Source organism: Physeter macrocephalus, chromosome 4, assembly GCF_002837175.3.
Source record: "Physeter macrocephalus isolate SW-GA chromosome 4, ASM283717v5, whole genome shotgun sequence".
NCBI classification, from domain to species: domain Eukaryota; kingdom Metazoa; phylum Chordata; class Mammalia; order Artiodactyla; family Physeteridae; genus Physeter; species Physeter macrocephalus.
Genome location: NC_041217.1, coordinates 29,792,004 through 29,813,890, shown reverse-complemented (window position 1 = coordinate 29,813,890; position 21,887 = coordinate 29,792,004). Strand labels below are relative to the sequence as shown.

General features: G+C 36.3%; 2 protein-coding genes across 10 annotated transcripts in view; one reads left to right on the top strand and one right to left on the bottom strand.

Annotated features, from left to right (window-relative positions):
* Positions 1 to 11,759, top strand: part of TPR (translocated promoter region, nuclear basket protein) — a 74,058-nt gene extending 62,299 nt beyond the window's left edge. Inside the window, exons 43-51 of one of the 2 annotated variants that reach the window (XM_007117749.4) lie at positions 713 to 897; positions 2,111 to 2,179; positions 2,291 to 2,385; positions 4,428 to 4,534; positions 5,773 to 5,868; positions 6,009 to 6,165; positions 8,110 to 8,228; positions 10,837 to 10,932; positions 11,559 to 11,759. In XM_007117749.4, the coding sequence (XP_007117811.1) occupies positions 713 to 897; positions 2,111 to 2,179; positions 2,291 to 2,385; positions 4,428 to 4,534; positions 5,773 to 5,868; positions 6,009 to 6,165; positions 8,110 to 8,228; positions 10,837 to 10,932; positions 11,559 to 11,614 (980 nt within the window). In that variant the 3' untranslated portion in view covers positions 11,615 to 11,759. The remainder of the gene's footprint in view (positions 1 to 712; positions 898 to 2,110; positions 2,180 to 2,290; positions 2,386 to 4,427; positions 4,535 to 5,772; positions 5,869 to 6,008; positions 6,166 to 8,109; positions 8,229 to 10,836; positions 10,933 to 11,558) is intronic. The other variant, XM_028488447.2, reaches the window with a different exon arrangement.
* A 52-nt stretch (positions 11,760 to 11,811) lies between these two features.
* The window catches only part of PRG4 (proteoglycan 4), a 21,131-nt gene continuing 11,055 nt past the window's right edge, over positions 11,812 to 21,887 (bottom strand). For 3 of the 8 annotated variants that reach the window (XM_055084065.1, XM_055084067.1, XM_055084068.1), the window contains 7 exons: positions 15,998 to 17,938; positions 15,345 to 15,422; positions 14,649 to 14,785; positions 14,223 to 14,379; positions 13,563 to 13,760; positions 13,004 to 13,141; positions 11,812 to 11,910 (listed from right to left, as the gene is read on the bottom strand). In XM_055084065.1, coding sequence (XP_054940040.1) covers positions 11,813 to 11,910; positions 13,004 to 13,141; positions 13,563 to 13,760; positions 14,223 to 14,379; positions 14,649 to 14,785; positions 15,345 to 15,422; positions 15,998 to 17,938 — 2,747 coding nt within the window. In that variant the 3' untranslated portion in view covers position 11,812. Of the gene's footprint in view, positions 11,911 to 13,003; positions 13,142 to 13,562; positions 13,761 to 14,222; positions 14,380 to 14,648; positions 14,786 to 15,344; positions 15,423 to 15,997; positions 17,939 to 20,011; positions 20,135 to 21,887 lie in introns of all 8 variants that reach the window. The other 5 variants (XM_055084063.1, XM_055084066.1, XM_055084069.1 and 2 more) reach the window with 3 other exon arrangements.

The window sequence follows — 21,887 nt, the reverse complement described above, 5'->3', positions numbered from 1 at the left end:
AGGGAGGGAGATGCAAGAGGGAAGAGATGTGGGGATATATGTATATGTATAACTGATTCACTTTGTTATAAAGCAGAAACTATAACACACCATTGTAAAACAATTATACTCAATAAAAACGTTTAAAAAAAAGTGTTAGAGCTGGAATCTGATTCTAGACCTCAGACTTTTAAACTACTAAATTGATATCCTATTCAACTTTTCCCTTTTGTTGTTTTACTTTGTATGTAGAAGACCTAGACATCTGAAGGGCCACTGAAATTCAAAATTTAGGAAAACCAGAATATGAAAGTTATTGTAAGGCTTTTTACCAATCTCCTTCACCCTGTTTGAGTGTAATACTAATAACTGTAGTGGTCTGATCTTTAGGTAATTTGCCTATTTTAATAATATGAGCCAAAATGTATTAAATGTTTATTTTATCATGTGTTAAGCTAGGTGCTTTATGTCCATTATTTGATATCTTCAGAAAAATGTTTCTTGTACATTACATTTTTGTTCCATTAACCAACCAAATAAATAGAAGGGAGTTGCTAAGGCCATACCACTGTTAACTGCACACCCAATATCTCTGGGTCTACCACACCTCACTACGTTTTTTCTGAAAATATTAGGTGCACATTCCTGGTGGTAAGATTTATACTTCTAGGGATTGTCCAAGTTACTTTGTGGTAAACATAATAGTTCAAAATAAGCTTCTCTCTTCCTATAGGTGAAGGAAATACTGGTACTGCAGAGTCCTCTTTTTCCCAGGAGATTTCTAGAGAACAACAGCCATCATCAGCATCTGAAAGACAGACCCCTCGAGCACCTCAGTCACCAAGACGTCCACCACACCCACTTCCCCCAAGACTGACCATTCATGCTCCACCTCAAGAGTTAGGACCACCAGTTCAGGTATTAAAAATACTAGTCATTCTGAAAATTTTACCTGAAAAAATGTTGGTTTTTTTCCTCCCTTTCTTTCCATTAGCAATTACTTTGTTTTTCCCCAGAAATTAAGTGAACTTTCTACTGTTTGTTATATTTTTGTAAAATTTTTGAGCTGAAACTAATCTCTGAATTCTTTTCCCTGAAATATGGCAATAATTTACTTCATAGAGGAAGTGAACTTTGGAAAGGCAAGGCTTATTAAAGTTGTGTATAAAGTGACATGATTATATTCATAGAAAATAAAAGTCTCCTCGCTGTTTTTACAGGTTAAAGAAAATTTTCTTGGATTTTGATTAAAATAAAATGTATTTCAGCAGCTGACCACCATTTGTTTTGAAGGTTTCCTTCTCTAAGGTGCATGTTTTTTTTTTAAAAAAAGGAAATTTCTGTTCTGCTTAACAGAACTTCTTTTCCTCTTATTTTTTTGCAATCACATATATTAATATCCACTTTTAAAGTTCATGAAAGTGTGCATAACCCTTTACATGTAACACTCTTTGTAGTAGGATTGGACATCTCTTAACAGAAGCTCTTGAAGAAATAGCAGGAAAAGTACAAAGGCTCTATTAATCATGTAGCTTGAGTCTTAACTCTGTAGTGTACTAAACACTGTCAAGTGTAGATTCTACTAAAATACCACTGATGAAGATACCCTCATCTTCTGAAAATATAAAGTCTTACAGGATTGTTTATGGATCCTGCAAAATATACCAATTCTATCAATTTAGAATTGTCTAAATTGGGAAACAGTTTACAAGTAGTCAGTACTGCTGTTTGAACTCCAAAGGATAATTAAACTTTAAGATCAAAGGATACTTACTAACACTTAAATTAAGGAGATAGGAACTAAGTTAGATAGGAACCTACAAATAAGATAGGATCAGAGTTTGGTTTTACATATTGGTTAATATTATCTACTGGCTAATAAAATATTTGTCTATTGGTTAATATTATGGTCTATATAATTAAAAACATGTTGTTGTTTACAAAATGGATTTCTTTAGTACTGGTACAAAATTAGTAGCAGTTTTTCCTAAGAAAAATCCCAGTGATTACATTATCTGCTAACATTTCAGTTATTTTATTACCAGCGTATAATAAGCCATATCTGTTAATATTTGGTGTTTCTTTCATTGCCTAATTCCTTAAAACAAATGAAATTCCTTTCTGGACATAGAGAATCCAGATGACCCGGAGGCAGTCTGTAGGACGTGGGCTTCAGTTGACTCCAGGAATAGGTGGCATGGTAAGTACCTACCTGTCGTGTAAAAGTGATTCATTTGTTCAGCAGTTATTTGTATAGTCCATACGTATGCTCCTGTCATGCCTGTTTAGTACTTGTTTTCTGTCTTTTTAGCAGCAGCATTTTTTTGATGATGAAGATAGAACAGTTCCAAGTACCCCAACTCTTGTTGTGCCACATCGTACTGATGGATTTGCTGAAGCAATTCAGTAAGTAAGCGAGAGGGAAACATACTTTGTGACTAATCAAATTCTTCCTGTTTCCTGTTAACTTGATTACATTTGATTGATTCATTATTTGTTAAGTCCTATGCTATGTACTAAGCAGTTGAGGGTAGGAGGGTTGAGGTTGTAGTTTTGGGAAAAATCACATAGAGGTGAATGAAGTAAAGTTGCTTCCATCAGGAATTTGAAATTTAAAGGCAGTATAACAATGGTTAAGAGCATGGACTAGAGTTAGAATGCCTGGGTTGGAACCTAGCTGTACTGCTTACTAGCTATGTCAAGTTGCTGGGTTCTCTGTTCCTGAGTATCTTCATTTTATTAATGAGAATAATAATACAATAGTTCTTACCTCATAAGTTGTGAGAATTAAATGAATTTATGTTAACATGTTTATAATATCACCAGGCACATAATAAATGCTTTATAGATGTTGGTGAAGGTATTGGTAATTACAGTGATCATGATGGAAAATATTGTTGTGAAAGCTAAGCATATGCACAACTAAAGATAACCTAAACAATCTAGGAGAATAGAGCCATAAGCAATAGGCTTTGTTTATATAAACGAAGGAGTGATTTATTCTAACACTTAGGGGAAGAGAATCTGAGAGGACTTAATGGGGACAACATTAACTTGAGTCTTGGAAAAAACACCTAAAACTTACTGAGCATTTCCATGAATCAGTTTATTTAATCTTCGTAACTATGAGGATAGATACTATTATTTCATTTACAGATAATGAAGCACAGAGATGCTAACAAATTTGCCAGAGGTCAGACAGCTAGGAAGTGACAGTTTTTTTATTTCAAACCAGTCTGGCTCTAGAACCTTTTTTAGACTTTTTTAGACTTCCTAAACCTATTTTAACGCTTGTGCTATACCACTCCTTTTAAAGAATAAAAAGGCTTTCCACGTGGAAGTGCACATGTTTAATTGTGGCTGAAGTATCAGTTGCATGACAGGATGTACCCGAAGAATAGAATAAAAATGTTTCTACAAACTTGGGGGAATGATTGATTTTTCTGTAGTATGTGGTAACATGTGGCCATCAGAACCAGTTTTAAACTTGCTCAGTTAACTACAACTCACCTCAGCTAACACGATTTTACAAGCCAACTGATCAATGTCAGCCCCACCCTTCCAAAAGTCAGCCAGTCAGAAACAGACTCACTCCTAAAGAACTGCTGAGTGCCAGCCAATCAACAGCATTCTCACATAGCTCAGAAGAATTTAAGGTCCTTCTAATAGAAGAATAACTTATGGAGACAGGTTTAAAAATTCACCTGAAAGAGACTGTCCTTAACTAAAGCAATAGTGTGAAACAGAAAAGAAAATAGATTCAAGAGTTACTACTGAGGTAGAATCCATGAACATCAGTAGCTGACTAGCCAAGAAAGGTTAGGGTAAGGAGCGGGCAAAGAGTGAGATAATGCTATTTTATATCCTGGGTTATGGGCAGAAAGATGGATGGTAGTGTTATTAGGGCAGCGAGAAAACAAATTTCTAGCCATCTAATATTAAAGTTTTTTTCTAGACCTTGGGAGCCATGTAGTGAATTCTTTCAGATAAGAAATGGGCTCAAGAGGTGACCTGATTTGTCTATGACTAAACGTTGAAAACTGAGACAAAACTTTTTTCATGACTTTACTCTTTTTTTGTTACATTTCATATTCAGTTTATGTTGCTTTCAATATATCTACATAGAGATTTCTACCAGATTCAAGAAATGAGAGGCATAGTTCAGGACAGCTGAAAACTATTTATGTATAAATCATGTATGTATATAAATCATGTATATATAGATCACATAATACGAATCACATGATTTATATTATTGCTAAATTCTTGACAACTGATATTTTGAAAATATTTTCATAAGTGAGAATTCCTTTATCAACTTTATTTTCAAACTGTTTTCTTCCGACTTCGTTTATGCTTGTTCTTCCTTCTTCCTATAGTCTTTCCATCATTGCAGTTTAAACAAGGTAACTTTAAGTATCATCTTAAATTAATTTTTGTTTGTTTAGTTCCCCACAGGTTGCTGGTGTTCCTAGATTCCGTTTTGGGCCACCTGAAGATATGCCACAAACGAGTTCTAGTCACTCTGATCTTGGCCAACTTGCTTCTCAAGGAGGTAAATCACTAAGTAAAAGCTTAGCTCTCCTGGATTTGCATGTATTTTGGTAATAAGCTGTTCTGACATGATTTTTTTTTAAGTGAGCAAATATTAATATAAAAAAGTTTATATCTAAATAAACCTTATCCTAATTTATGGAAAAAGCTATAATATATTTACTACTTATTAAGCACTGCCTTACATATTAGTCGTTCCAACAAAATCTTCAGTTCTTTGGGCATAATGACTAGCTTTTACATTTGTATTCTTTTGGCTTTTAGTATAGTATCAGGAATATCTGTTGTGCTAATAAATATACCTAGGTACTACCAGCCATTTTAAAGTTGTTGGAAGGAATACAGTGTATTTTTTGTTTAGTTTGACATTTGACATTCCTAGTTAAGTGTATAAAACTAGTTAGATATTTTCCATTAACATTAAAAATAAGAAAAATAAAATGTTAAAAATACGTGGAATAAAATGACCCCTAACATAAGCAATAGCAGTTGGTTATATGGACATGAATTGTGCTATTTCTGGAATTAATTACCTTTTAATCATTGGTTGGCATTCATAGAACCCGCTATATTTCTGGGAAGCTGTTATGGCATTTTGTAAGTGAATAGGGAATGCATACTGTTTTAATAATAAGCCCAAAACAAAGATTAATCTGCAGCCCTCGTGTAAGTCATGCAATACATCTTAGTCCCTGATGGTTTAGGATGTGAGGTCTAACACTGCTTCCCTCTACCAATATGAAATTGTGAGTTGACTTCAGAGGAATTCACAATTTTATGTGGCTTTATTATAGGACACTTCCAAGACTTGGAAGTCAGATCTAGGCTTAAATTGGAATGCTACCACTTTACTAGTAACTTTGGGAAAGTTAATTAACCTCTGAAATTCAGTTCCTTTAGCGAAAAGGAGACTAACAATACCTTGCTGTTTTGGTGTAGAGTAGATTCAAACACAGTACCTAGTTCATAGTTGGGCACTCAGTAAAGTTAGCTTGTACGAAACTTGTAAGAGCACTTCAGCTGTTTTTTATTTAGGGTTACTTAAATTAGTGTTAGGGAGCTTAAACGATACATTTAAATTGTATTTACATTTTTGAGGGATTGATTTTTTGCTTGATGGGGTAATTGTGGGCTTCAACAAAGTTATGTGTCTCCACGGATTAGTTTTTTTCTTTTAGATGTCTGGGATATTGACAATATTTTGTTCTTTCAATCATTAATATTCAGAATTGTCTTTAGGTTTGGGAATGTATGAAACACCCCTCTTCCTAGCTCACGAAGAGGAGTCGGGTGGCCGAAGTGTTCCCACTACTCCTCTGCAAGTAGCAGCCCCAGGTAGGTATCAAAGGCAGATCAATAGATTATATGTTATAATGGTAAAATGGAAACCGGTGATACATGTTCTAGCTAAAAATTAGAGAAACCACAAAGTTGTTAAAGTTTTCATTGCTTTTCTGGTCTTTCATTTTTTCAAGTGACTGTATTTACTGAGAGTACCACCTCTGATGCTTCAGAGCATGCTTCTCAGTCTGTTCCAATGGTGACAACATCCACTGGCACTTTATCCACAACAAATGAAACAGCAACAGGTGATGATGGAGATGAAGTATTTGTGGAGGCAGAATCTGAAGGGTAAATGTTTACTGTGTAATTTTTGCTTGCTTAAACTTGTCAGACTTTTATATATATATATATATATATATATATATATATATTTTTTTTTTAAGCCAGGAAGCAACAGTCTCTTGAGCTGTGTTTTCAATAGCATCCTGTTACAAAAGTAAACCAAGCCATATATTTTGGAAAACTAATTTATGCACAAAATAACATATTTTAAGACATTGTTATTACAGAAGACAAATTTTTAAAAGGTTATCTCCTTGAAAATTGCATGATGCATTCTAGAACAAAGTATTCTTTAGAATCACCCTTCCATTAATGTCGCTGCTTGAACTTTTCCCCCAAGAAAGAAGGCTTTCTGTGAAAATTAGGAAATATTAGGAAATGACTCAATTTTCCATTTAGTAGTGGGCTCTCAAGCAAACCTTACCTGTTTTTTATTTATGTGCATTTAGAACTTGGTCTGAAACACTAACTTGTTAAAAATCAGAAATTTTCAAGACCTGACTGTTTTTAGCATATCAGTTATAAACAAAGTTTAACAAAAGAAGTATTTCATAACAAATCATCTGGGCTTTTTTAAACCAAAGGAGGTGGAGTAATTTAATGAAAAGAACCATTGGACAGTGGTCTTGGAGAAGTTTAACTTTCAAGGTGGAACCCGATTCTTCATAAAATAAAAAAAGTTGGACTGCTTCATAGTCAGAAGCATAGCTAGAAGTAGAACCCAGATTTCCTAGGTAGAGCTCAGAGGTTTTGTTTTATTTAGCAACATTTTCTTAGTGTAATTACAGGCCAACTCTAGTATATAAGAAAAAAGGCAGGTCTATTATTATGCCTCTAACACAGTGCTGCTTAATTTGGGGAAAGTTACAGATCCTGCTGAAAATACTAGCTGCCTTTAATTCCATACCATGTATGCAGGTTCCTTTATATTTGTCATTTCTAAACCACACAGTATCTCTGCAAAGTATTATCTCCATTTTACAAATGAGAAAGCTCAGACTCTGAACATTAAAATAACTTGCGTAGGCTGCACTTCACCAGTTCTTCTCAATTTTAGCAGAGTCATGAGAGGTATCTTTCAGGTACATTGTTATATTAATAAGTGTACTAAAGTTTGCAGATGATAAAAACTGGAACAGATTCAAGTTATTCTTGTACTCTGATCTCCCTCACTTGCTTTTTGATGTACTTTCTTGAATGGGAGAGAGAGAGAGAGATGGAGTTATAGCTTTGAGCCAGGAATTCACCTACCCTAGCCTGTCTCATCTGGGCTAGAGCCCATAGTGAAATAGTGGTATATTATTAATAGTTGTAACTGTTGTGAATTATTTTAGTACTCTGCTTTCCTAGAAAGTTGTTTTGCGATATATCAAAATCTAGATAATATATCTCTTGTGAATATCAAGAATGTGAACATCTTTTGTCAAAAAGAAAAAACAACAGCAGCAAAAGAGAAGAAAAAAAAAAATTAAAATTGGAACATGTCCTAGTGAGAAAAGGAGTGAGGAAAAAGGAGCTTGAGCTCTCTTTTCCCTTGCCTTTTAAAAAAATGTATGGTTACCAATATCAGAGACTGCAGTTTTGAGTTGGAGGGGAGCTCTGGGTTATTTAAGTGGTAGACTATCGAAAAATAAAGTTTGGGAAAAATTTAGGATACATTCTAGGATCAGTTTTTTTCTTTTCTTTTTTTTTTTTTTTTTTTTTTTTTGCGGTACGCGGGCCTCTCACTGTTGTGGCCTCTCCCGTTGCGGGCACAGGCTCCAGACGCGCAGGCTTAGCGGCCATGGCTCACGGGCCCAGCCGCACCGCAGCATGTGGGATCTTCCCGGACCGGGGCATGAACCCATGTCCCCTGTATCGGCAGGCGGACTCTCAACCACTGCACCACCAGGGAAGCCCCTCTAGGATCAGTTTTATATTTTCTAATCAATTTTTGTTTTCCTTTCTTAGTATTAGTTCAGAAGCAGGCCTCGAAATTGATAGCCAGCAGGAAGAAGAGCCTGTTCAGGCATCTGATGAGTCAGATCTTCCTTCCACCAGCCAGGACCCTCCTTCCAGTTCTTCTGTAGGTAAGTTCCTGCTCTTCACTACAGTACAGCTTTATACATCAAACTTGTTTGCAAAAGATCCTGCTCTGTTAGTTACAATTGATAATTCTTTTTTCCTTGACTTTTAAAATGCTTCATTTAAAAGAGAAATTTTATTTTATTAAAAGGAACTTGGCTTATATTAAAGGGAATTGGTTACATTAGAGGTGCTATAGGGGCTGTGAGGGATGGGTTATTAGGAGAGAAGCTAAGGAGTAGTACTCCAGGCCTCCTGCCTGTGTTTAAACCAGAGCAGCTCCTTTTTTATTTCTTCTACATATTAGGTTCTACATGAGATTTGGTGTGGAGGGTTGAGGGTTGGGAGACCTGTTGCTTCGGAAAAAAAAAAAATTGAAATTTACTGATATAAATAGTTTTAAAGTTTGGTTTTTCACGTTTTTGAAGTTAACTTTGAAAAGGGCTATTTTATGTATCTTTCTTGCAATAAAAATTAATTCTGCAGGACTTTTTAAAAAATAATTAACATGCATTGAACACTTACTGTATATCAGACAGTATTCTAAGCCCTTTACCTATATTTACTCATTTAATTCTCACACCAACCCAACATGGTAGGCATGCATACCCATTTCATAGTAATGGAAACTGAGTCACAAAAGGTTGAAAAATTCCTTCCAAGTCACATAGTGAGTAAATAATGGGCAAGCCAGGATGCAAACTCAAGAAGTTTGACTCCAGAGACTCCACTCTTAAACAGTATACTACACTAGCTTATCTATCTCAAAGTTTTTAGGTAGGGAATTACTTTTATTATTGAAGAAATATATACTCAGTCATCCTCTCTGATTGTTTTCATTTTAAATTGTTTATAGCAGTAATCCTCAAACTCTTGTCATGGAACCTTCAGGTTTTATGGAAGACCTGCTCAGTTACTACTTTTTTCAATCATGGAACTTTCCTATCTCAAGATCTGTTCTCCCTTTCAGCCGCTTTTCTGTGACACATCAACCTATAGCCATCATCCCCAGGTTCAGATCCTGTATCTGCCTTTTAACAACTTTAAATCTCTGCTCATTTCATTGTGAAATATGGTCATTCATAACTCATCTTGCAGTCAAGATTAAAAATAATGTATGTAAATTATATAACTCAATGCTTTACACACAGTAAGAAGGCCCCCAAAAATTGTAGCTGTCATAGTTACTAGTAAAACAGTAATATTATTAATAATACAATACAATAACTGAAGTTCTGTGCCTCCAGTTATATCCTGATGTCCCATGAGAATTGTCTTTCCTCAACAGGAGAATTGGTACTAGCTATATCTTACCAGAGCTTTCATGAGAAAATATGGTTCTTGTTCCCTTTTACAGTATAATATGAAATTAGGGTGTTTTTAAATTTATTTTATAACATAAAACACTAAACCTCCCCATCTAAGCAATTATCCATTTGGTCAGCAAATACTTAAGTGCCCACCGAGTGCCAGGCAATTTCACAAAAACGTTACTAAGAAAATGGTATTTAAGGAAAGACCTGAAAGAGGTAAGGGAGCGAAGCTGTGCAGCTATTCAGGGAAAGGTGTTCCAGGATGAGAGAAATAGTAGATGCAAAGTCCATAAGGTAGCAGTGTGATGTGTTCAGGGTCAGCAAGGAGGCCTGTGTGGCTGGAGCACAGTAAGGACAGAGAGAGACTAGCAAGAGGTAACAGGGTGGGGGAGGAAAGATCTAGTAGACCATTGTAATTTCTTTGGCTTTCATGGATGTAGCAGGTTTTTGGAGGGCTTCAAACAGAGTGGTAACATGACCTGCTTTAAAGACTTAACAGTATCAGTTTTGCTGCTGTGTAGAGAAGAGACTGAAAGTGAGTAATGGACAGAAACAAAGAGAAAGTTTAGAGGATATTGCAATAATTCAAGGTAAAGATGATGTTTTAGACAGGATGGTAGAGTCAAGGTTGTGAGAAGTAGTCAGATTTGGGATATATATTTAAATTAGAGGTTGCAAGATTTGCTAATGATTGGATTGGGGGCATCTGGAAAAGAGAAGAGTCAGCTATGACTCATGTTATATTGTAATGGACTGTTGTTTCCTGAGGGATGTGGTATTTTGTTTCGCATTGTATTCCCCAACCCGTAGCACAGTGTCTGATAAATGGATGGGCACCAAGTACATATTTATTATTAAATTAGTAGAGTGAATGAATGAAAAAAGTCAAAAAGAACTTTTTTTTTAACTTTTTACCTTTTCTGTTAAATGTTCCTTGTTAAAAAAACAACATTTAAATATTGAAAGCAGGGCTTCCCTGGTGGAGCAGTGGTTGAGAATCCGCCTGCCTATGCAGGGGACACGGGTTTGTGGCCCGGTCAGGGAAGTTCCCATATGCCGTGGAGCGGCTAGGCCCGTGAGCCATGGCTGCTGAGCCTGCGCGTCCGGAGCCTGTGCTCCACAACGGGAGAGGCCACAACAGTGAGAGGCTCGCATAATGCAAAAAAATATATAAATATATATAGAAAGCAATGGGCACCTCTGCATTTTATCCATGCATTCATTTAGTAATTAGTTTTTGTCACTATAACTGCTTTCTTGTTTATTAACTTGCTTTCTTGTATATTAATGCTTTTCTTAGATACCAGCAGTAGTCAGCCAAAGCCTTTCAGACGAGTAAGACTTCAGACAACATTGAGACAAGGTGTCCGTGGTCGTCAATTTAACAGACAGAGAGGTAAATTTCTAACATATTGATCACGTGATAGGATGTAGGATAGGATAGTAATAAATGGAATAAGTTTTCTAATCCTTAGGCCTCCAGTATGTATCTAGTTTTTTTAAAACGTTCCAAGGGTTGATTAAATAAGTACACATTGAGCATGTGATGTTTACTAATCTGTAAACATCTTGCAGACAAGTTTGTTTACCATAGGTATATCATGAATATGTGCTTACATTTTACTTTTATTCATTTCTTCCTTAAATTCATGGTATAATCTGGAAAAGCTAAAATGTTACAGTGCTATGTAGATGTAACTACTTGTTACATCTCTGCCTATTGTTATACTTTTTATACAGCAGAATAAAGCTTTGTGACTTGTTTAGCTAGTAAAAAAAAAAATGTAAAATTTCAATCTCTGTTTTCCAGCATAATGGTTAGAGATTGCATTCATGTAATAAAACATTAATCTGATTGTTGTAAGTTCCATTGAATATGTGACATATCTAACAGTTTTTTGTCTACATGCCTACACACTTGATCTTGAAAATTTTTATAATGAACTAGGGTAAGTGAATACTCTAGTTTTGAGCTAACTTTTTAAAAGATGCATTCAGTTTAATTTTTTTTCTCTCTTATAGGTGTGAGCCATGCAATGGGAGGGAGAGGAGGAATAAATAGAGGAAATATTAATTAAATGTTCTATAAACTATAATAACTGTGAATAAGATAGTCAGATCTGTTTTAGTGTAATGATTGTCGAGTTGAAAAACATTTTTGTATTTAAATTGGTATGCTTATATCAACATTCTTTATTAATAAAATGTGTTTCAGTGTCAAAATTTATCATTCTTTTCTTCACTTTAATTAGTCGATTCTTCCTTTGCCCATCAGTCTAAGGACAGTTGTACCAGACATTAGGTAAGGTCTGTCCAGAACGAGTAGTAATGGCTCTTGCTGTTCTAGTTGGCACATCGATGTTATAGTATTGATCTAAACAGACGAGAAGTCATTTTTTCAATTAAAAAGAAAACAAAACACTTGAACTTAAAAATAGTTTATATTTATTATTATACTCAAAGACAGTATTTATCATTTTAATATCAGAAATGTATTAATTAATTTGAACTTTCTGAAAAAGAGAAAAACAATTGCCTTGACTGATCTTTCACCATCTTTCAATAAAATTAGGTTTAACTTGCTTTTTCAAAGTAAGAATTTGAGAAAACCGAGTTAGTTTAAAAAATAATTCATTTGGGTTTTATTCTTTAAAAAAATACATTCTGATGTCATATAGGCAGAATAACTTATATTTTTATGGATTTTTCAAGGAAAAATATCCCAGGTAATATAATTTTGTTAGTAAAATTAGTTTCTCAGCAACTTGTTTCTGATCTTACAGACTGTGTAATGATGTAAATCAGTACAAGTTTGTGGCAAACAAGACCTGTGTTAAATGCCATAGATAATAGAAGTAAAATATTGTTTTCAGTAGCAGTTTTACTCAATTAATTGGATGTTTCTTCATAATAGGCTTTAATCTCATGAATGATAGGGCAGAAATGAATTGCAATCCATTCAATTTAATTGAAAGTAAAGCAAAAATATAAACTTTCTCTTCTTCAGAATAATTAGAATAAGTGATATAATTTAATTTCTCAACTTTAGTCACCATTGAACACTTGTTTTTGCTTTGAATTTATTCATGTTTCAGAGATTAGATCCCATCTTCAGAAAGCTATTAAGACTTTACTTAAGAGAATGGAGTTGAGGATATGGGGAGGGGGAAGGGTGAGCTGTGACAAAGTGAGAGAGTGGCATGGAAATATATACACTACCAAACGTAAAATAGATAGCTAGTGGGAAGCAGCTGCACAGCACAGGGAGCTCAGCTTGGTGCTTTGTGACCACCTAGAGGGGTGGGATAGGGAGGGTGGGAGGGAGGGAGACGCAAGAGGGAAGAGATATGGGAACATATGTATATGTATAACTGATTCACTTTGTTATAAAGCAGAAATTAACATACCATTGTAAAGCAATTTTACTCCAATAAAGATGTTAAAAAAAAAAAGACTTAATAACTTACCTTTAGAAAAGGCATAGTAATCGTAGCCATCAGGTTTTCTGATGTTGGGCAGTGATACAGCTGAAGTGACCACATTTGGAAGTCCTCTCCACAGTGTACTCACTTTAACTTCATTATGGAGGAAACCTGCAGATGACACTTTAAAGGTATCAGATTGAAAGGCAATGTACTGTATTGGAAAGAGCAGCTGTTCGAGTCAGACAGACCTGGGTTTTACACTCAGTAGCTCTGTTACCTTGGGTGAGTTAACTCAATGCCTCAGCTTTTGCTATCTCTGATATGGTATAAATGTCTACCTTTTAGGACTGTTTTGAGGGTTACAGATTTGGATTTAATGTTCTTGGTTAATGGTATAATTAACAAGCCTGAATAAATTGCCTTTCTTAGCCACAAAGAAAAAAGTATTGATCTTTGGTCATTCATTGAAGCAAATTGATGTTTTGCATTAATAAGTATTAGGGTTATATGGTCAGTATTTATATTTAATAAGCCATACTCTGTAAGAAACTATTACATCTACTTCATGTGTAAGAATTTTTAGCACAGTAAAAAATATTACCTTTGTCTTGATAAGTGACTCTGATGGGTGAAAGGTGAATTCTGATGGTGTGTGTTTGAGAAGGTTCTATAGCACGTTCAAATCGATGTCTCCTAACCTGTGTCGTTTCTCCATACACTGAATAATTTATAGCAAGATTTCTTCTAGTACACTTTTGGGTGGGTTCCTGTTTATAAGTATACTGCTGAATGCTGCCACCTATGATGAATTAGAAAGTCACATGCAGTATGAAAATTAATTTTAATTCCCAAAAGAGATGGAAAAGAGCTTTTACAAGGTAGAGGAAACAATGTTTTTCATAAAGTATGTCCAGATATCAATAATGGTTATTAGTCAAGGTATTATAAAAATAATTACTAAATCTCGAAGTACTTGTGAATAAAGCCAACAAATTGCATAGTTATATATTTAACTTTGAAAATAAATGACATTCTTTATATCAATGTCCTGAAAACTCATGAAATTGTGATTTGCATGTTGAGAGAGCTAAATACTTCTTACTGCCCTTAATTTTTATTTTTTAATTGAAAATACTTGATTCTAGCCATTAAAGATATCTTTTGACAGTAAACCCTATAATGAATGGAAATATTGAATAAAATTTTCCTGGCAGATCACTTCTTAAAAGTTTTTTAATTTTGTCAATTATGTAACACATACCTCTCTTGAAAAAATACACAGATTCAGGTCTGTTCTTGTATTTAGCTATTGAGAGAGCTGCCACTATTTTTCCATTTAGTCCTCCAAATCCTTTGGGAATTAGTTTGGGATACCCTGCATCTTTTATATCATTGGTGAAACGCCAGTACTGAGAATCCTGGTAATTAAAAAGAGGAAATGATGTGAACAGTTTTTTTAAAAGGTTAAAAAGGAAAAAAAAGGAACTCAGATTTAAGTATAGGGAGAAAGTTTTAACTTAAGTATTTGAATAAGTTGACAATGTTACCAAATTGAGTGTTAACTATTTATTAAATTTTAATGATTGATAGTTTATTAAAATATGGAGACCCTTCTGAAGTGGAGGTTAAATTGTCATAATAAAGAATAACTGTTTGCTGATTTCTCTCACAAAGATATTTTTCTTACCTTAAAGAAGAAAGTTTTTCCTTCACAGTTGCATCTAGTAAAAACAGTATCAATGGGGGAGGGAATGCCCCAAACTTCAGTAATTCTACGAGGTGGAGATGGTGGACTGAATGCATTTAGCATCCAGAAATAATGACCTAAAATTGAAAGTGATGATCAGCCTACAAGCTGAATGAAGACTAAAACCTATCCCAGAAGAAATCAAAATGAAATATTTTAAAAACAGTTTATCATAAAGAAGCAGATTGAATGTGTTAATAAGCATTTTATGATGTTTAGTCAGAATTTTGAGTACTAATACAGAAGGTAGTATTTGAACATTTCTGAGAGTAGATATTTCTCAAGTCTGAAATTTAGCATAACTTAAAATATTTTAGTTTCCCAGCTTCTCTAGAAAGAGCCTTCTGGCTTTGTGATTTACAGAAAATCACTTATCTCTCAATTTCTTTACCTGTTAGAATTAAGGAGTTATAATTGAATAACTTTATTTTGTTTGTTACTTTACTATGTCTAATTTTGTTAATCCAATATTTTGGTATTTACCCTCAGGTCCTTATAATACTGTGTGAGGTAAGTTCATCAATCAGGTTTCCCTCCAGGAAGCTCAGCCCAAACTTGTACTCTCCTATGGCTCTTGCTCTCATAAACACCAAGAAAAAAACAAGGGGCAGAAAAAGAAATGTGTGCAAAACTCACCTCGAAATGCAACTAATGTCCCATTGCGCAAAGTAGTCAGTCCATCTACTGGCCTACCGTTGCATAAATTAGTCTCATCTAAAACAAATTAACACAAATTAAGCCAATATAGAAATGAGAAAAGTGTTCCTTTCTTTTCAAATTCTCCCACTGGGTTCTGTTTCCTCTTCACCCTTTCCTAAGCTCTTGAAGAGTATAGTTTTAGGTACATGTATTTCAGAGGTGAAGAAGAAGTGATATATTTCATAGTTGTTTTACTTAAAGGTGATATTATTCAAAAGGTGTTATATAAAAATAAATTATGAACTGGAATGGGTCAGGGTACCTGATCTTCATGTAAATTAGACAAGTATTGGATATTCGATCTCAAGGTGAAATTCTGTTTCTCAATTCTGATTGCCCTGTGGAATTGGTTTGGAAAAGAATATTGCAGATTTTTGCAATCCTAGGTTATTACTTGATTTTCCAAATAACGAAATAAACTTACTGTGTTTACCCCTCTGCTTACCTGTAGAGAAGATGTAAAACTTCACAAGTTCAGGGTTCTAAATAATATATATCAATAGAATAATACTAAATCAGGGCATCCTGGTTCAGAAAGATTTAAGTTAACATTGCCAATTTTAAACATGAAGGTAACTGATTCATATTACCTGAAAACATGGGGTTGATGCCAATGCCTTGACTGGGTCCTCTCCCTATGAAATCAGCACCTGGAATAACTATAGGAGTTAACACAGGGGGCCTAGGAATCATGTGAGGTTTTTCTCCTTCAGTAGCATCTGCATCTTCATTCTTTGGATTTACTTCGATTATTTCTGAGTTGGGAGTTTGGTTAGGGCTGGTGGTGGTGGTTTGGAGCTTGGCTTCTGCTAAAGAAGTAGGGTTTGATTTAGGCATTGCTGATGTCATCTTTGGGGGAGTTGGTGTAGTCTTTGGTTTTCTCACTTTAGGTGTTTTTGGCTTTTTGGTACAAGTGAGCTTTTTGGGTGCTTTGGTTGGTTTTGGGGGTTTAGGAGTTGTCATTTGAGAGTTAGTAGCTGTGCCTTTTGGTATAGCTGTTGTTGATTCAGGTTTGCTTATAGTCTCTTCAGTTGTCTTTTTTGTTGCTGTCATTACTTTGGGTGCAAGAGTTGTTGCTTTAAGAGTAATTTTGGATGATGCCATGGTATCAGTTGTGTCTTTTTCTGTGGCCTTGTCTTTAGCTGTTGTAGTCATTTCAGATTTGGTCACTTTAGGAGCCTTGGTTGTAGGTACAGCAGGCTCCTTGGGACTGTTTTCAAGAGTCTTTGGTGTGGGTTCTACAGGAAACTCAGGAGTTGATTCAGCAGGGCCCTTGGGAGTAGTGGGAGGCTCCATGGTGGTAGTTGAAGTAGAGGCCTCTGAGGTGGTTGGAGCAGGTGTATTAGGAGAACTTGGAGTAGGTTCCTTGGGGGTGGCAGAAGCTGGCTCCTTGGGGGTGGTGGGAGCAGGCGCCTTGGTGGTGGTGGGAGCTGGCTCTTTGGTGTTGATGGGTGTAGATTCCTTGGTGGTGGGAGCTTGCTCCTTGGTGGTGATGGGTGTAGATTCCTTGGTGGTGGGAGCTGGCTCTTTGGGGGTGGTGGGAGCTGGCTCTTTGGTGGGGATGGCTGTAGATTCCTTGGTGGTGGGAGCTTGCTCCTTGGTGGTGGTGGGAGCAGGCGCCTTGGTGGTGGTGGGAGCTGGCTCTTTGGTGGTGATGGGTATAGATTCCTTGATGGTGGGAGCTGGCTTTTTAGGGGTGATGGCTGTAGATTCCTTGGTGGTGGGAGCTTGCTCCTTGGTGGTGGTGGGAGCTGGCTCTTTGGTGGGGATGGGTGTAGATTCCTTGGTGGTGGGAGCTTGCTCCTTGGTGGTGGTGGGAGCAGGCGCCTTGGTGGTGGTGGGAGCTGGCTCTTTGGTGGTGATGGGTATAGATTCCTTGATGGTGGGAGCTGGCTTTTTAGGGGTGATGGCTGTAGATTCCTTGGTGGTGGGAGCTTGCTCCTTGGTGGTGGTGGGAGCTGGCTCTTTGGTGGGGATGGGTGTAGATTCCTTGGTGGTGGGAGCTTGCTCCTTGGTGGTGGGAGCTGGCTCTTTGGTGGTGACGGGTGTAGATTCCTTGGTGGTGGGATCTGGCTCCTTGGGAGAGGTGAGAGCAGGGGATTTGCTTATAGTTTCAGCTTTGAGTGTAGATGTAGCAGGAACTTCAGATGTGGGTGCAAAATCTTTAGTAGATGTTTTCTCTGCATTTTGTTTCTCTTTAGCTGAAGTAGTCTTCTCTTTTGCAGTAGTTGAAGTCTGTTTATTTGTTGTAGAAGTCTCTTTAGTTTCATCTGTTGTCTCCTCCTTATTGGCTGTCAAAGGCGTCTCTTTAGTTGTGTCAGAATTAGGTGGAATACTGGGTTTAGAAAGTATCGGTTTTACTATTGTAATCTTGGGAGTTGTGGTAACTTTATTACGTTGAGTGGTGGGAATGTCAGGAGTTGGGGTGAGCTTGAAATCACCATTGTCCGGTCCATTTCCAGCTTCATCTATTACTGGTGGTTCTGGGGTAGGTTTCTTTTTAGGGGTTCTTTTCTTCTTGTTGTCTTTTACTAGTGAAAAAAAATATACATCTTTTACTTTTGTATAGTTTTTTTTTCTTTAATAGTGACATAAAGATGCCATCCTTATCATTGACTAGCTGTGTTGTCTCTAGGCAAATTGCTCATTTCTAACATTTCTATTAACTTACTGTAAAATGATAAATACTCAACCTATCTTATTGGGCTATTTTAGGGAATGAATGGGATAAGGGGTGAAAAACACAAGTAAAACTCAGTAGAATTAATATATGGAAGCAAGTGGCAACTTTGAAATGATCAATATGATCAATAACACTAATTATAATCTTTATGTTAATGTTCTTTGCCCGTCACTTTCTCAACTCTTCTTATTCCTTGTTGCTCAGTGCCGCTTCCTTCCTACTGGAAACTTAGTTCCAACATCTTTTAGACTCACTGCGCCAGTTCCCTCAGAGGCCTCTATAACTACATCCAAGGAATCTGTTCCAGTTACCCCCATGGTTCCTGCTTAATCCTGTTTCTGTGCACATGGCTTTTAACTGCTTTCTTTCTTCTGCCTGTATAAACTCAGTAGTCTCGGGATACAGAGAGGAGATTAGGATGCCATGGCAGCAAAAGGACCCTGTTTAACAGGATTTCCCATAGCAGCTACCCCATAGGTGACATATAGAGCCCAAGACGCACATCACTGAGATGAGCTCCATTTAGCAAACACTTCTATTGTGTGCAAGACTCTGGATGACTCAAAGATTAAATATCTGGCTATTCAGCTGGAAAGAAGGCTTTGGGAAAATAACCACCCAGGAAATGAGTTCTTCAAAACTCCAGTATCCAAAATCCAGTATTTCCTGGAGAATGAGAATGTATTTTAGAAATTCAGGAAATAATAAAAAAGCAGAACAAAGGGAATCTCTTTTCAGGAGGTAATAGCCAATTCTGTAGTTTCTCTGCTACAGAAAAATCAGCCAGATATGACAGATAATTTATTAGGAAAATAATAAAGAGGATCTGTAAAATGTAGATAATAATACTGCCTTTCTCAGAAATGTATTAGAATTTAATGGATTAACATTTTAAAACACTTAAGGAAGTATATAAAAGTTAAATAAAATAAATCTGGGGAAGGAGAAATGAAAACACAAGATAGAGGAAAGAGAAGAAAGAGATGATATGAGGTAGACAGGACTTGAAATAGAAAACTTAGTCATCTCTGGTGCCATCCTGTGGTTCTACAGTTGCTTCTATAGGATCTTCTTCCTTTGCTTTATAGAGTGGTTTCCTAGCTGCTTGGCACTAATTTCTTATAGGAAATTTTCACTGGTATCTTCTAAAGTAATTTTGATGAAGTTACATACCCCCCCAAATACTGAAATGTCCTCAAATCATTCTACCCACATGCCTTACTTTTAGGTCATTATTGTTAACATGGCATTGATATAGTCACTGATCTTTATCAATGCTCAAACCTTTGGGTTTCTTCTTTAATTCTTTCTCTATTAGCAGCTGAATTTTTGGAAAACTTGATTTTCCAGAAAGTTGAAGAGGAGGAGGAAGACTCTTGATTTTCAGAAACAGAATGTTCTATAAATCAAATAAAAAGTTGATCACACCAACTGTGATTTAAAGCAAAAAAGAACTGCCAATTCAAATACAACAAATGCTGTTTATTGATCTACAAATGTCTGTGTTCTGCTTTTGTTTTATCAGTACTGTGAGCAACGGCTCTTGTAAATGTCAGTTAAAAGCAAGGCACCTGAGCTTGTCACAGATAACTAGCAGTATAACTATATAACTTTCTCTCAACTTCCCCATGTCTTACAGAATCAAATTGTTCTGCAAACAAAATCGTGGCTTTTTTTTTTTAAACAGTAAGACTCGTTTCTTCTGATTATTTTAACCTAGTCCCATACTGAGTTTGGTAAATAAGGAAAATAAATAACTGAGCATTTATACTTTGGCTTAAACTCTGCCCTAAAACAAGCAGTGTGATGAGCCTTTAATCACTCAGAAGATCACCCTGTACTATGAGGAGTCTTATAAAAGTTCACCTACAGGTTATTTCATCTCAGAAACCTCCTTTTGTTACATCTCTCATCTTCCTACCTTCTGTTACTTCCTCTGATTCTATAACTTTCTTAGTCTTCTTGCTTGATGATTTGGGTGAACGTTTGGTTGTTGATTTGATGGTCTGAGTTGCTCCTGGAGGTGGAGGTGCAGGACTGTGCACTGAGACCAAGCAAGATGGGTTGTTTAACTTCCTGTTCATATTCATCAGCAACTCTGTGAAAGGCACTGATGAATCTGGCTTCAAGAGTAAATGCTGGTGAAAACCTGTATAGGGAGGCTCTTAGCCCAACACCAACTACTCCAAGCTATCTGAAGATGTACTGCTACAAAAAAAAAAAAAAAAAACTGGTTCTCAAATTGTAAATTATGACAGGGAGCAAAGGCTCAGGAGTCAGAAGACTTCCAGTTCTAGACCTACAAGGGTCTATCGTCGTGACCTTGGGCAAATGGGCAAACCCTCTTGAACCCCTCTTGCCTGCAAACTGAGATGTTTCTTCTAGATGATTTCTGAAGGTATTTGCCTGCCTAAAAAATACTTTATGAGCTCTATACTTTGTGCCAGCCTTCTGTGATATCAAAATAATCACTGCATGTGGTTGACAGATGTTTGTGCTCTCGAGAAGATAAAAATTACATTTTCCTGTTTTCATATTCCTTTAAATCAAATGATACCAATTTACCTTTCTTTTTTTCTTTTTTTTAATTACAAAAGTTCTACATAAATATTAACTCGTGGAAGAATTTCACACCTTCACATTATGCTTTCCTCAAAATGTATTGCCGTTCTCCAAGATAAACAGCTTAGTGGTTTCATGTGTATCTTTTTAACCTACATGGAACATGTTTTGACCATTAGGAACCAGAAGAAAAGAAGAGGGACTTCTGAAAGATAAGAAAGCAGAGAATGGGATGGGGGGAAAACTCTGGGTAGAGGACAGTGGTGATAAATCCTCCTGCTCTTACCAAACTTCTCAGAACTCTGTTTTTGCAATCTGCATGAACTGACCACCATACCTTTCCCTCTTTCTCCTCCCACCCCACAAAAACACCAGGTACCTCAACTCGAAAAACAGTTTTATCACGTTCTAGCTAGTGATCTTGAGCAACTATTTAACTTCTTGGATTGTTTTCTCACCCACATTCAGAGGTGCTTGACTGCTTCAATTCTTGAAATGTTATGACTTTGAGATATATAGATGCCTACAAGTGGTATCTATAGCAATCTTAAAACAAGTGTTCCCTGGTGGCACAGTGGTAAAGAATCCGCCTGCCAATGCAAGGGCATGGTCTGGGAAGCCCTGGTCTGGGAAGCTCCCACGTGCCGTGGAGCAACTAAGCCCATGCACCACAACTACTGAGCCCGCGTGCCACAACTACTGAAGTCCACACACCTAGATCTGTGCTCTGCAACAAGAGAAGCCACTACAATGAGAAGCCCGCTCACTGAAACAAAGAGTAGCCCCTGCTCACCACAGCTAGAGAAAGCCCACGTGCAGCAAAGAAGACCCAACGCAGCCAAAAATAAATTAATTAATTTTTTAAAAAAGATTAAGTGGTGAGTTGCAAGATAGTTTGATTGTTATTTTTTAAAAATGAAGTACTAAGAAGAACTACAATCCTGCAGCCTGTGGAACAAAAACCACATTCACAAAAAGATAGACAAGATGAAAAATCAGAGAGCTATGTACCAGATGAAGGAACAAGATAAAAGCCCAGAAAAACAACTAAATGAAGTGGAGATAGGCAAACTTCCAGAAAAAGAATTCAGAATAATGATAGTGAAGATGATGCAGGACCTCGGAAAAAGAATGGAGGCAAAGATTGAGAAGATGCAAGAAATGTTTAACAAAGACCTAGAAGAATTAAAGAACAAACAAACAGAGATAAACAATACAATAACTGAAATGAAAAC